Source organism: Rhineura floridana, chromosome 14, assembly GCF_030035675.1.
Source record: "Rhineura floridana isolate rRhiFlo1 chromosome 14, rRhiFlo1.hap2, whole genome shotgun sequence".
Classification (NCBI taxonomy): domain Eukaryota; kingdom Metazoa; phylum Chordata; class Lepidosauria; order Squamata; family Rhineuridae; genus Rhineura; species Rhineura floridana.
In genome coordinates, this window is record NC_084493.1 from 549,267 (window position 1) to 563,216 (window position 13,950).

At 51.6% G+C, this 13,950-nt stretch overlaps 1 protein-coding gene across 1 annotated transcript; it reads right to left on the reverse strand.

Annotated features, from left to right (window-relative positions):
- Positions 1-88: 88 nt before the first annotated feature.
- VPS33B (VPS33B late endosome and lysosome associated) lies at positions 89-13,860 on the reverse strand. The gene is made up of 23 exons (XM_061595713.1): positions 13,021-13,860; positions 12,860-12,940; positions 12,351-12,412; positions 12,034-12,083; positions 10,974-11,041; positions 10,270-10,315; positions 9,924-10,018; positions 8,892-8,996; positions 8,452-8,548; positions 7,698-7,775; positions 7,445-7,518; positions 7,115-7,201; positions 6,930-7,020; positions 6,534-6,608; positions 4,352-4,416; positions 3,216-3,270; positions 3,076-3,122; positions 2,749-2,881; positions 2,527-2,600; positions 2,346-2,447; positions 2,121-2,196; positions 1,282-1,398; positions 89-793 (listed from the first exon to the last, which is right to left on the reverse strand). The coding sequence occupies exons 1-23, from the start codon at positions 13,114-13,116 to the stop codon at positions 714-716; spliced, it is 1,854 nt and encodes a 617-aa protein (XP_061451697.1). The 5' UTR covers positions 13,117-13,860; the 3' UTR covers positions 89-713.
- Between the last annotated feature and the right edge of the window lie 90 nt (positions 13,861-13,950).

The window sequence follows — 13,950 nt, forward strand, 5'->3', positions numbered from 1 at the left end:
CATCTTGCGGACAAATGGAGGGCGGGAGGGAGGAGTTTTTCCCCACAGACCTGCCTCCCCCCAGAGCCCTCTGATAGCTCCTCCTCCTTTTGAGCCCTTATGCTTTATGGTTGAAGAGGTCAACTTTATTCTTTCTTTGTTTTTCTTTTTATGTAAACCACTCTGGCAATTTTGAACGATGGTATACAAAAAAGACAGCAACAGAAGCAGCAGCCACCCTCCTGTTCCCAGTTCCGTTCCTGCCCTCTCACCCCTGCTTTCCCCCCATGTTAACGGGGTGTGTGTGTGTGTGTGAAGAAAAGTCCAGTACGTGGACTGGCAGCCAGACACACCTTTATTACGCGGCTCACACTAATGACAGGGGTCAAACTTGCAGGTGACTCGAACACCCACATGCCCCCAATATTGCAGCAGGAAGGGGGCAGGGGAAGGCCACAGCCAAGCGCCATGACGGAGTGAGGCCCTGTCCTTGGACAGGAGGCAGCACAAAGTTCAGATAAGCGGACAGCCAGGCTCCTGCTAGAGGGGCCTGCAGCCTGTCCTGGCTGGTCTGAGGAAGGAGGGAAGCAGATATCCAAGGCCAGTTTTTTGCTGGGTGGTGAAGTGGCTCTCCCAGCTGCCAGCCTTCAGAAAGCACTGGGAGGGAAACTTTCCAGGTAGCCTTGCCGCAAATGCAGACCACCATCCACATCACATGTGCCTTGCTCAGGCTCTCATGTCCTCGTCTCTACCATGGATTCCAGCAGCCGTGAGCTGTTAGTGATGGCTGTTGTCAGGAATAGGAACCTGATTCCTGTTAAGACAGTGAAATTACAAGACAAATTACAAGACAAAGGCTGGCAGGAATCTGTTCAGAAGAAAAGCCCCCCACTGGGTTCCTGGAGTTAGGTAAACAAGGCAGACTGCACTAAAAAAGTTTTCCTGAACTAAAAAAGGCTCAACTCAGCAGCTTGAAAATATGCTGTTTCAGGACGCTTGCATCTGTCTACTTATCTGCATAATTTATTGAGCAGAGAAGGACAAGCAGCTATAAGAGAGAGGCCTGACGCCACCTCCAGACTGCGGGAAGGCGTAACTGATCACCTCGCTGCCTTCTGCTCACTGTTTCAAGCATATCTTCATAAGGGCTAGAAACAGGAGCTAGCTTTCCTTGTAAAATTTAAAATAGTTGGCAAAAAGATCAATTATGCCCCATAAGACAGCTGCTCCCTGAAATAATAAACCAAGCACCCACTGCCAGTCACCAAACAGCTATCGCCTCTGGATCGGTATAGCTTGTACCTCTTTCTCTGCCAAGAAAGCGAAGAGCGGAGATTTCAGAGAAGGTGCAGCCGCCTAAGAAGACCACCAGAATGATGCGCTGCGAGTCCCAAGCAGGATTCTCCTCTAGAGCAGCATCTGCAAGGAGAACAGAGTTTGACGGAAGCCAGTCTGTCTCAGGTGAATTCCAGACGTGACGGCCAACCTCCAGGCAGACAAGATGAAAAGAAGTACAAACACTGCACTGAAGCAGAACTACAAAAAAAAAGGCACAAGCAGCAAGAATCACTACAAATAAACGGAACTCTTTGTGAACTTAGCCTGGGAAGAACTTTAGCTCGGTGGTAGAGAACATGCTTTGCATGCAAAGGTCTCGGGTTCAATCTCCAGGTAGGACTGGGAAAAATAACTGCCTGAAATCTTGTAGAGCTGCTGCCAGTCAGTGTTGACAATACAGGACTAGATGGACCAGTTGTCTGACTCAGTATGAAGCAACTTCCTATGTTCAGCTCATTTTACCTGGCTGTCTGTTGCTTGATAATATTGTACATTTAATGATATGCTTTTTCAATGTTCTACAGACGTGTGTTAAGACATGGATTTTTGTTTTTTAAAGACAGGAATGCAGTCTATTTTTTCCTAAATCAGTAACAGGATTCTAGCCGCCACTCCCCCCCCCCCCGTCCAAGGCCAGGTACAACAGAGGGCACAAAGCTTGCAGACCCCATGCTCCATCCCCAGGGGACCTCTTACCCTCCCCCCCAGCAAACATGACACGTGGAAGAAGTGACCAGCAGAGAATGCCACCCTTGGGGTGGAAGAGCAACAGGGAAGCGTGCTGGTCCTTCTTGTCCACTTACCTGCAACAGCAAATTCATTCCCCCCAAGCAGCCGCACCACCTCTTCCAGGCCCAGCCAGTTCTTGCGCTCCAGCACCTGCAGCGCAAGGCAGACATGTCAGGCGGAGATACTGGCGGCCGCAGCACTTGCAAGAGAGTCATCTGGACCTCACTTGGGGCAATCTGGGGGGGGGGCTGGCCAGGGCCAAGAGTGTGTGTGTGTGTGGGGGGGGGGTTGCACTGCACCTGCTCTATTATCTTGCAGCTGAGGGGGATGTAGGCGCCACTGAAGATGTAGGCCATGTCCCGGGGCACTTTCAGGTCGTATTCCCCATCCACACGGGGGATCTGTGGGGAACAGAGTCATTATGTGAGGATGTTTGCAGTCCTTCGCCTGCCCCACAGGGCCCCCTCCAACAGTCCTCACCAGTCCCAGCTTCTTGCTGATGCCTCGGAAGTGGCTCTTCCTGGCCAGTGAACTGAAGGCATCCGAGAGCTTCCCTGGAAGAGGAAAGCAAAGGGAAGCAGGTGCTTGACCAAGGGGGCTTTATGGGGCACTTGTGCTGCTGAGCAAATGCAGGTTTCTGGCTCATACGAATGCCCCTCCCCCAGCCACGCAGGGGCGCCAAAGGGCCATGACCCCCTGTACCTGCAGCTCTGTCAGTCACCAGCTTGCTGACTTTATTCTCAACGGCTGTCAGGGTCTCCCCAGGCACCTGCTCCACCAGGAGGCCCAGATGCTTCAGGTTGTGGAAGGTCAGCAGGTGCTCTGGTCCGTAGCTCTAGCCAGGAGGGGAGATGTGAAGGTGGGCATCAGGGCAGAAACTTCACTGATCATAAGAGGGGGGCGGGATGCTGGGCGAATCACCACAAAAGGTGGGAGTGGGAGGCCAAGCACCACCCAGGGGCAACTAGGCTCAGGAGAGTGCACGCTGGCCAGGAAGAGGGAGGGCCCATTTTTCCCTCCCCACCTCACCTGTAGGTACTGGGTTTTCAGGGAGCGATAATCCTTGGGGGCAAGCCCTAGAGAAACCAGAAAGATGCAGAGAGGTCAATGCACAGCAGTGCCCCCTGGATGCCTCCACGTCTCCCCTTCTCCTACCACAGGGCACTCACCATTCTCTGTGATCGACAACAGGCACAGCATACGCAGACTCTCGATGGGGGAGACCTGCCCCAGCAAGGAAGGAGGGAGAGGGAGAAAGGAAGGAAGGAAGGAAGATGTCAATGCATGGGCCTTGAAGGCCTTGGCTTGAACGGAGCCATTGCTCTTGCAAATCGGCACGGTGGCGTCCAATGCTCATGTCAGCAGCTAGCAAAAGGAGGCAGCATGAGGGAGATGGGATGCTGCTGAGTGACCTGACTGGGGAATGGCTGGCAGAAATTAGCTTAAAGAACTAGGCAGAGTTGGCTGAAAAGCTGTGGCCAGCAGACCTTGAATAAACTATATTCGTATTCGAGTTTACAGAACTTGGAAGCAATGATAAGAAAAAAGAGAGTGTGCTGTGAATTTGAGAGAGAAATTGGGAAATGGGTGATGAGAGGCAGTCATGGACTCTAGACAGTGGGAGGTCCCAGTCGATTAAATGGCGATTAAAAGGAACATGTTTCATATTAGCAGAAGCTTCCGCTTTTCACCCAGAGGCTGACAAAGACATTTGTGCATAGATCATGCATTCTGTGATTCACATAACAAATATAACATCCAACACCAAAATACCACAAAGTCACTAATCCATTTTAGTAAGAAAATGAGTAGGCAAGGCTACCCAAAGACGCAAGGTGTATAAAAAGGCAGAAGATACAAAACGGGAAGTTAAACAAGAAGAATCCAGCACAACCAGCTCCAGCCGTGTTAATTAGAAATGTGTCTGTGGCCAGCACCTTCCAGGATCAGTCTGCCTATGCCGTTGGTGAAGCCTTGCTCACCCGCCCTAGGTTGACCAGAGAAGATCTGGGCCTTCTTTCTGCCTAAAGATCAGAGGACTGGCCATGAGGTTGCCAACAGCCACAGAGTTATTTGGTAATTATCCCCTCTTGTGGGCTAAGTTTTTGTGGTCCAAAAAACTAACATAATACTTGTAGCAACTGCATTGTCAAATAAAAGTGAGCTCTTTCATTTCCCTTTTGTAGACTGGATTTCTGCTCCCACTCACATGGTCTGGTTAACCAAGACACTGACAGGTCAATACCTGCACCTCCTCCCCACAGCCTGCTCTCCCCCCCCTCTCAAGCACAGGCTACCCCCTCACCTGCCGGCCAATGTGCTCTTCGATGAAGCTAACGCTCTCCCGGATATCAAAGCCTTCCAGGAGGGCTGCAAAGGAGAGAGCCAAGGTCAGCCCCAGGCAGAGGATCACGAGACTCTCTGCCACAGGATTCAACATGCCTGTTTCCAAAAAGTTCCCCTGCTTCCCAGCAGTGCTCCTTGGAAGAGTCACACTCAGAGAGGCTTGCAAACCTTCAGGACCAGAAAGCAGAAACTGTGCCATGTGGATCGACCTACTGAGGCTCAGAACATTCTTGGATGTACCAGTTTTGAAAATGGGGGGGGGGCAGCACTAAGAATGGCAAGCATAGTGGTTCCCCCCATACCCCATTGTGGACCTCTCTCTTCTTCCAAGGGAGACTCCCCAAATTCAGTGCCCGACTATTGTCCGCTTGTTCTGGAAACCTTACCTGTTTGGGCTACCTACGAAGAGCCAAGATCAACGGCTGTAGGTTTTATATTTAGTTTAGTTGTGATTGACTGTTTGGGGGTTGCAGTTTTATTACCTCATCCAAACCTCGGGAGTACAAGTGAGAAATTTTTTTTTGGGGGGGGGCAAACAAAACATTTGGGGTTCCAAGTTTTTGCAAAACTCAGGAGGCAGTGAGATTCCCCAGAAGCCAGAAAAGAGACTAGCTTCCTGGCTCTACAGCAATCCAGTTGCCAAGCCCAGTCTTTGAGGCATCAGGTTTCAGACCTGGTTTTGGCACTGAGACGGCCTTGGTCGCCCTGTGTGATGACCTATATCGGGAGAGAGACAGAGGGAGTGTAACTCTGTTGATTCTCCTTGATCTCTCAGCGGCTTTTGATACCATCGACCATGGTATCCTTCTGGAGAGACTTGCGGAGTTGGGTGTTGGAGGCACTGCTTGGCAGTGGTTCCGCTCCTACTTGGCAGGCTGTCTCCAGAAGATAATACTTGGGGAACATTGCTCGACCCCGTGGGTTCTCCAATATGGGGTCCCGCAGGGTTCGGTCTTGTCTCCCATGCTCTTTAATATCTATATGAAGCCGTTGGGTGCAGTCATCCGGAGTTTTGGAGTGCGTTGTCATCAGTACGCTGATGACACGCAGCTCTACTTCTCCTTTTCATCTTCTTCAGGTGAGGCAGTCGATGTGCTGAACCGTTGTCTGGATGCGACAATGGACTGGATGAGAACTAACAAACTGAGACTCAATCCAGATAAGACTGAGATGCTGCTGGTGGATGGTTTCTCTGGTCAGATGGTGGATACATACCCTGTCCTGGACGGGGTTACACTCCCCCTAAAGGATCAGGTTCGTAGTTTGGGAGTCGTTTTAGACTCTTCCCTATCACTCGAGGCCCATGTAGCCTCGGTGGCATGGAATGCGTTTTACCAACTTCGGTTGGTAGCCCAGCTACGTCCCTATCTGAGTAAGGAGGACCTTACATCAGTGGTTCATGCTCTGGTAACCTCACGTTTGGACTACTGCAACGCGCTCTACGTAGGGCTACCTCTGAAGACGGTTCGGAAGCTACAGCTAGTGCAAAATACGGCGGCCAGACTGCTAACAAGAACTAAGTGGTCTGAGCATATAACACCTGTTCTGGCTCGCCTGCACTGGCTTCCAATATGCTACCGGGCCAGATTCAAAGTGTTGGTATTAACCTATAAAGCCTTATACGGCGCGGGACCACGATACCTGCAGGAACGCCTCTCCCGTTATGAACCGGCTCGTACACTACGGTCTACTATGAAGGTCCTCCTCCGGGTCCCGACCCATAGGGAGGCCCGGAGGGTAGTAACAAGATCTAGGGCCTTCTCAGTGGTGGCCCCCGAATTGTGGAATAGTCTCCCCGAGGAGGTACGCCTGGCGCCAACACTATTATCTTTTCGGCGCCAGGTTAAAACCTTTCTCTTCTCTGAGGCATTTTAATCTAAGTTATTTATGTAAATGTTGTAATTGGTATTTTAGATGATGTACTTTTATATTTGTTATATTGATCTTGTAATTTTATTATTGTATATGTTTCTATGTTTGCCGCCCAGAGAGCTGTTTGCTAGTCGGGCGGGATATAAGCTGAATAAAATAATAAATAATAATAAATACCTACTGGGCATCTGGATCTTTTTATCCCTGAAAATGAGCCTCCTAAGCAGGGCTCAGGAAGCAAAACTGAGTGGGAAGGCTCACGATCTTACCATGCTCGGTCTTCAATAGCTCCTGGAAATCTTGTTTTATTTTTTTCTTCATGATGGACTCACAGGCGCCAATATCTGTGGGCACAAAGAATTCTTGAACTACGGCAGCACAGGCAGGGAACCTCTTACCTATGAAGGGTGTTCGTTGCAGCTGGTGGTGGGTGCAATTTGCAGGATTGCATAGCCCCCTCTCTGCCCCACCCAGTTTCTGTGGGCTGTGTGAAATTTAGGCCCAAAGCAGCAGGTGGCTCATGGGCCACAGGTTCTCTACCCCAGAAATAGGCCAACAGGCCACATCTGTAGAAGGAAGTCAGTGACGCTTTGATGCTGAGAAACTGTGGCCCTCCTGCCTGATCATTCACTTTGAAGCTGCTGCCCCCACAGAGAGAGACCTACGGAGGCTCAGCAGGTGATGCTCTTGCTTCAAGCCCTTTAGCTCTTGGGAGACAAAGTTCTTCATCTGCTTGATGTCCATTCCACGCCGTCGCTGCAAAGGGAGAGCGCACCTTGCATGCTGGGCAATCCAGGGATCATTGCCCTCCTCCACTCCCTCCACTGCCCTCTCCACTCTTCCCACTCACATCATACTGTGCCTGCAGGTTCCGTGCCTTCTGACTCAGGAAACCAAAGACGCTGGAGAAGTGCTCGTTGCGGATCTGGTTGAACACCTGCAGAGAGATGCAGGCAGTATGGCCAACTCCACCCCCAGCCTCTAGGAAGCCAGGCCAACCCTTGACTCGCAGCACCAACACTCCCAACAAGGTGGCCAAGAGAAGCACCTTCTGCTATCCGCCTACATCACCACCAGGCAGCCCATGCAGCTGCTCTCAAAAGCCCTTCTACTCTCAGACAAAGGCTGTGTCCATCCGTGGCCCCCAGGGAGAACATGATGGGGGAAGGGACAGGCTCACCTTGTCCTGGGCATTCAGCAGGACTTTGATGCTCCGGTCAGAGGAAGTGACATCGGGGCCAAAGTCCACGCTTCCTGCAGGAAGTGAACAGACCAGGACACTCACCGGGTGTGCAGGTGGCCTCTGCCTCCAAGACTGGCTACAGTGTGAGCTGCTCGGTGATTATCCTGGGAGGCAGCTCCTCCTGGCCCTCGAGGAAGAGGCATGTGGAAAGGCAGCCTTGTGTATGGGTCTGTGTGTGAGGGAAACTTACCACACTTGATGCGGAATGTGTCATCCACCAAGCCTTCGTACACCACCTGAGAGCAAAGGGCCGTGATGTAATCTACGTCTGAAAAGAGAGCCAGTGGAAGGATGGGGTATGCCCAACAGGAGCTGGCCCATGCAGGAGCTGGCCTCTTCAGCCCTGGGGCCAATGTAGCTCAGTGGCAGGGCCTTTGCTTTGCATGCAGGAGGTCCCAGGGCTCAGTCTTCAACGGCATCTTCAGGTAGGGGCAGGGCAGCCACTCCCAGGCAGAGGTGACAATACAGAGCTACGTGGTCCAGGGTCCGACTCAGGAGAAGACTGCTTCCCATGGCAAGGATGTCTCTGTTGTTTTATGGCATCTTGGATTCCAGCCTAGCAAAATCCATTGTGCTTGCTTGCATCAGGCACATGGGCTTGGCTCTTTCAGAAACTCCCAGCTGTGACCCTCAAGCCCTCCCTTTCCAGGTGGGCCACATCAGCCCTCCCCCTTTGCCCCTCCTGCCTAAACCTTCTTTGCTGCCTCTCCAGTTGCCCTCCAGGCCACCTTAAGACAACACTTCAGCAGTGCCACTTTTCAGAGAAACACCTGCTTGAGCGTCATGTTTGCTCTTTTGTTCACTTATACACACACGTTGGGAAAGCTGCAGTCCACCTGTTGGGAGGCTGGAGCCGGCACCCAAAGCAAGCTAGCCAATGGCCATAGGCTGGGAAGCTGCACCAGCTCCCCCTGTCCAAGACAACATCACTGTTATGCCCTTACCTCTGTCCATGAGGAAAATGTGGCCAATCTCTGGCTTCCGGCCCACACTGTCAACCTCGCTCTCTTCCACCACTTCACGCCAGAGCTCATGGACCATCTGGGAGAAGATCAGATCCTGTCAGTCAGCAAAGCCCATCCCTCAGCCAGGAGGGGGGCCCATCAAGGAGGTAGGACCCTGCCTGACCTCCTCCCCTGCCCCATTTAAGTGACTTAACAGGATCCAGCTACTTACTAGTCCCACACAAACTCCACCTACCATGATCTGAAGGTGGTGCTGAAGGGGAGCCCTGGAAACATCTTGATGTAGAGCTTTCCGCTTCACACTCAGTTCATACCCAAACCCACACATCTCACCCCACCCAGAGGCTTTAGCTCTCTGGACCACATCCCTCTCCCACCCACCCACCCAGCCAGCCCTTCCTGTCCCAACAAGGCTGCACCTTGGCACACCGGCCAATTCCATAGGTCCTGGTAAATGGGCCAAAGAGGGAGTTCAGCAGCTGCAAAGCCTGGGCCATGGTGCTGATCCAGCGTTGATCCCCTTCCTGTTGGGGCACAAGAACAGTAAAGACTGTAGCTGGCCTGGGCAGCTGGAAATGGAAGGCCCTCATCAAAAGGGTCTTCTCAAGTTACACATAAAATTCCTAATCAGGTACTATGTCTTGGCGTAGTTAAATTAGTACGAGACTTGCAAGTCTCTCTTGTACATGCTCACTGCAGCAAGACTGGCATTTTTTTGTTTGTTTCCTATATTTATATCTCATCTTTCCTCCAAGGAGCTCAAGGTTCTACCACCCTTTATATCCTCACAACAACCCTGTTAGGTAGGTTAGGCTGAGAGACAGTGAATGGCCCAAGGTCACCTAGTGAGCTTCATGGCTGAGTGGAGATTCAAACCCTTGTCTCCCAGGTCATAGTCCGACACCTTAACCACTACACTACACTGGCTTTTGTAAAACAGGTACAACCCAAGCCAACCAGAATGGTACCTCGGAGCTACTAACACAAGTCAAATCAGCAGCCTACCAGCAGCATATTATGGCCAAGTTACTAGTCTAGTCCTGCAGCTGGGAGTCCAGTTGTCAGTTATATATCTAGCATACTCAAAGTTTATAACACATAATTTTTTTAACAGGATACAATTACAGCTTGATCTTGTCACATAAATCTGTCTATAACAACGTACAACGTAGTATGTATATTAGCTACTTGTTTCAAGATTGTGTGGGAGTTTAATAGAAATAAACTTTCTTTTAAAAAAGAGAGTCTGCTCAGGTCCTCAGCTAGCTGCACTTCAGCAAAAGTAGGAAGGGAGATGGGGGCCCAGCTGTGGGTTAGGAGAGCCAAAGCTAGAGCTTTGGATAGTTGCCCTTGGACCAGACACATTCCATGCCCACAGCTCCAATTTCTGTGGCGTTGGGCAAGCAGTCCAAGAGTAAAGAGGCCTGTGCATCACAGGAGTCAATACTGACCAGGAAATAGTCACGGAAGAATTCTGGCAGTTCCATGCTGATGATGTCATCATCCAAAGGCAGTAGGTAGAAGGACCATTCATCCCAGGTCACATCTTCAGGGGAACCAGGAGAGGTCAGATGAGCTTTTGCCTTTGACAACACCTACGCTTTACATGCCATTCACTATGTCTGTGCTAGCTGCTTGGTGACTGCCCGGAAGTTTCTAAGCTCAGGAAAGGGGATGGTAGGCAGCCAATCACCGGCTGAATTACTACCTCGCCTCATGTACAGCCCGCCCGCCCCCTGCACCCAGCTTTGATCCTGCTGACTTGCCATGAGAAATCTCCATGTTTCTGAAACTTACCCCCATAGATCCCCTCTTCTTCCAACACCATCTCACATGTGTAGAACTGCAAAAGATGGAGAAGATAATTGGCTCCAGGTAGCTTTGGAAACAATCAGCCTGAGTATGCCTAAAACTCCCTTCTATTGAGAAAAAAAGGGACGAGACGTCCAAGCGCAGAGAAGTATGTTTTACATTAAATCAAAGGCATGACCAATTTTAGCCTTTAGTCTCTGAATTCTGTTGCAAAGCCTGAAATTGGCTGTGGTGAAAAGTGCCCCTGAAGAATTCAATTTGAAAAATGTTAAGCTCAACAAAACATACTTCTGTGCACTTGAAGGCCTCCTCTTTCATCTTCCAGCTTCCACCCACTGCCCAAACTACACAGAAAGCTGCCTTATACCAAGTCAATCCACTGGTCCATCTAGCTCAGAATTGCCCCCACTGACTGAGAGCAGCTCTCCAGTGTTTCAAATGAGACATTTCAGCCCTACCTAGAAATGTGGGGGGTTGAACCTGGGACCTTCTGCAAGCCGGCACAAGTCAAGACACAGATGGGATGAACAGCACAAGCAGCAGTCACAAAACAGACTGGGAAATGTCAAATGGCCAGAGAGGCCAAACAAGCAGCACTTCAGGATGGAAACATGTCACTGCTGAGCCATCTCTGGACTATTCAGAAGGCACCCCCTCTACTGAAAGAAGCCAGTCTGCTGGATACTTGCCTTCTGAGGACTGAAGATAATGTTGTACTTGCGGGTCCGACCAGCTGCCTTATCAGAGTTCACTATGTCTAGAAAAAGATATGGTTCAAGGAGCAGATGAGGCTGACCAGGCCCATCCTGGGCAGCCCAGCAAAAGATTTCCCAAGGTCCCCTTTATTTATTTTAAATTATCCTCAAAACAGTTTGCAACAGGTTATAATAATACAAAACACCCAAGAACTCACACACAGTACCCAGCACCCCTTGGCCCCGTACCCAGTAGATGAGGTCAGAGCATGCCTCCTTTCTGCACTGCAGTAGCCCCAGGGCAAATGGCCAATGGATGGGACCCAGTGGGGCATCCGCTTGCTGTGATGATCTTCCTGAGAAGCAGCAGGTAGGGTCAGGGGGGTGGGGGAAACTTCCCAATGGCCCATGGCTGTCCGGCTGAAAGCACACAATGTGGTTCTCTTTAGCTCTGCAATCCTAGGGCAGAACATTCTTTGTCTTCAGTTGGGGCTGTTCCTCAGTGCCAGAACCCACCAAAATTTAGTGCACTTTCCAAAGGGCAGGCTAGATGCAGATACCCCAAGAATTGTGCAGCTTCTTCAGAGGCTGAATGGCCACTTATAAGGGATATTGCAGTAGTGGATTTCCTGGATTGGCAAGGGGATGGACTAGATGACCTTTGAACATCTTCCAATTCCATGATTCTGTCCTTGGTCCAGTTGCTCAAACTGCTCAATATTCTTGTAGCTTTGTTGATGGTTGAACTAGATGCAGGTAGGTGGACTGCCAGGAACTAAGGTGACAGACTAGCACATGCTCCCAAATTACCAAGCGCCCACATGAGTTCTGGGAGCAGCTTGAGATACTGCCATGGGCAAGACAAGAACAGGTTCTGCTCTGACCCAACTAATCCAATCTTCTTCCACTGTTCCTTAGGGGATTACTACGATCAGACCACCCAAAGCTACAATGCCCAACACATATTGCCCAGACTGGCACCTCCTGCCAGGCTGAAGAACAGTTGCCATTATTGCTCCTCCCTCAGACCAGCTCATGCTGGCCACCAACTCACCTGCCACATACTTCATATTCCTGACCCGTGGCCGGACCAAAAAGCACAATCTTGAGGAAAAGAGGCAGAGACAAAAACAGACAACATGAAAGGAACCGTCAGGAAAACAGCCCTGCTCTGTCCTCCTCTTAGTGACCTGGTCCCAGTACTCAGACCACAGGGACATATGTTCTGCCCTTTGCCTGACAGAATGTGCTCCTGACAAGCAGAAGAGAGGAATGCAGGTGGGCAGGCAGGCAACCAACTAGCCAGGCACCCCCCAAGGAGCAGACACCATAAGCACTGGGCACAGAGGGCACTTTGTGCCACGCACTCACTGATCACTAGTACTGTGGGCTGGCTTGTTCTCCACCTTGTAAAGCTTGTCCACTTCATGTTGCTGTACAAAGAGATGAAAACAGAGTGGTCAGTTTCATGCCCTGGTTTTTTTTGGGGGGGGGGGGGCGGAGGAGCTCCCTTTTCCTCTTTCTCCCAACATATGCAGCAGGAAGACTGAAGCCGCCAACAAGCATGGCATTCAGGTGGGGACAACAGCTTGCTCCAGTGAGTGCTCCTGTTACCTGCAATTTCAGGTGCTTATCTCTGCACCTTCCCTCTGGCTTCTTCTCCTGGAGGAGGAAGGAGCACTTGGTGCCTTCAACAGCTGTCTTAAACCCAGGCCAGACACAACAGGGGAAGTCTTCCCACCACTGCCCGGGCTGCTCCTTTAGAAAAAGGGGCGCGAAGCTGCACCTGTCAATTTCTGTCTGCCTGCTTGGCGGACTGGGGGAGAAAGGGAAGAGGGAGCAGCAGGGAGGCCTTCCTCGCGGGGGGCGGGCGGAGGCACCTTGAGGATGGAGACGTTGGCGATTCGGTCCAGGGGGCTCATCAGGTCGGCCTCGATGAACAGGTCCTTCTTGCCTGGGAGCTGAGGGAGAGAAGAAGCAGTCAGGGCCGGGCCGGGCCGAAGCGAGAGGAGCGGGGAGAGCCGCCTTCCTTTCCTCCCACCTGCTCCAGCAAGTAGACCAGCTGGTCCCGAGCGAGGCGCTTCAGGAGGCCGAAGTCGGGCAGCTCCGGAGCGTCGCGGTGACCGGGGGAGGCCATGGCAGCGGCGGGGCAAGCGACGGTCGCCCTCCTCGGAACCAGCCGCAGCGGGCGCGGTTGCTGCCGGAACAGCCCGGAAGTGGCCGGCTACCGTGACAACAAGGAGAAGCCAGCTTCGGTCCACTTCCATGTGCGACGCTATTATTGTTCCGTCCACGCCCATGCGCGCTGATTTTATTGTTCCACCGCCTTTCTTATCCCTCTAGCTACGTACTCAGTGAGGACTAGGACGGTGAGGACCTCTTTCGGCTGCTGCTAATGAGCCCCTCCGTTCTCGCAATGATGCTGGGAGGGCAGAGTCACCTGCGGCCACGTATCGAGCTTGTTTTTCCGCTAGGAGAGGACTTTGCTTGCCTACCTGGCCGTGCTTGCTCCCGGCGTGCCCCTTCCCACACAGGCACGCTCTGGCCTCAGAAGCCACACAAAGAGGGCAGAGGGAGCTACAAGCTTGGGTGCCCCTTCCTCAGAGATGGCACAAAACCCAACCAGCTTTTCCTTCACTAGCTAGGCTGGCCTTACTCCCTCGGAGATCTCTATCCTCTTTGCCCCAAAAGCAAAGTGTGCCCACCTCTGCAGTTCCTTTCTCCAGCGTTGTCAAGATACCAGTTTGATTGCTCCACTACAATCCAGCCAGCTTTAAGAGCCCAAAGAAAACATTCTGATCTGGAGGGACCTTGTTTCATGGTTTACACCAGGAGCAGTTCCTGCTGTTGCTTCACTCTAGCCCACCCTGTCCCCCCATCCCCAAGCTGGAAACCATCCCACTGTCCCACAGGAGGAGGCCAAAGAATCAACCCACTCCCTTGCCAGATTATAGACTGGTGCCAACACAGA

What these genes read in the sequence shown, in the direction of transcription:
- VPS33B (XM_061595713.1), bottom strand. Translation starts at nt 13,116, where the DNA reads ATGGCCTCCCCCGGTCACCGCGACGCTCCGGAGCTGCCCGACTTCGGC. An exon ending in CCAACGTCTCCATCCTCAAG is followed by an intron (nt 12,413 to 12,859) that starts GTGCCTCCGCCC and finishes CTCTTTGTACAG; the next exon opens with CAACATGAAGTGGACAAGCT. An exon ending in AAGAGCACATTGGCCGGCAG is followed by an intron (nt 3,271 to 4,351) that starts GTGAGGGGGTAG and finishes TTGCTGGGGCAG; the next exon opens with GTCTCCCCCATCGAGAGTCT.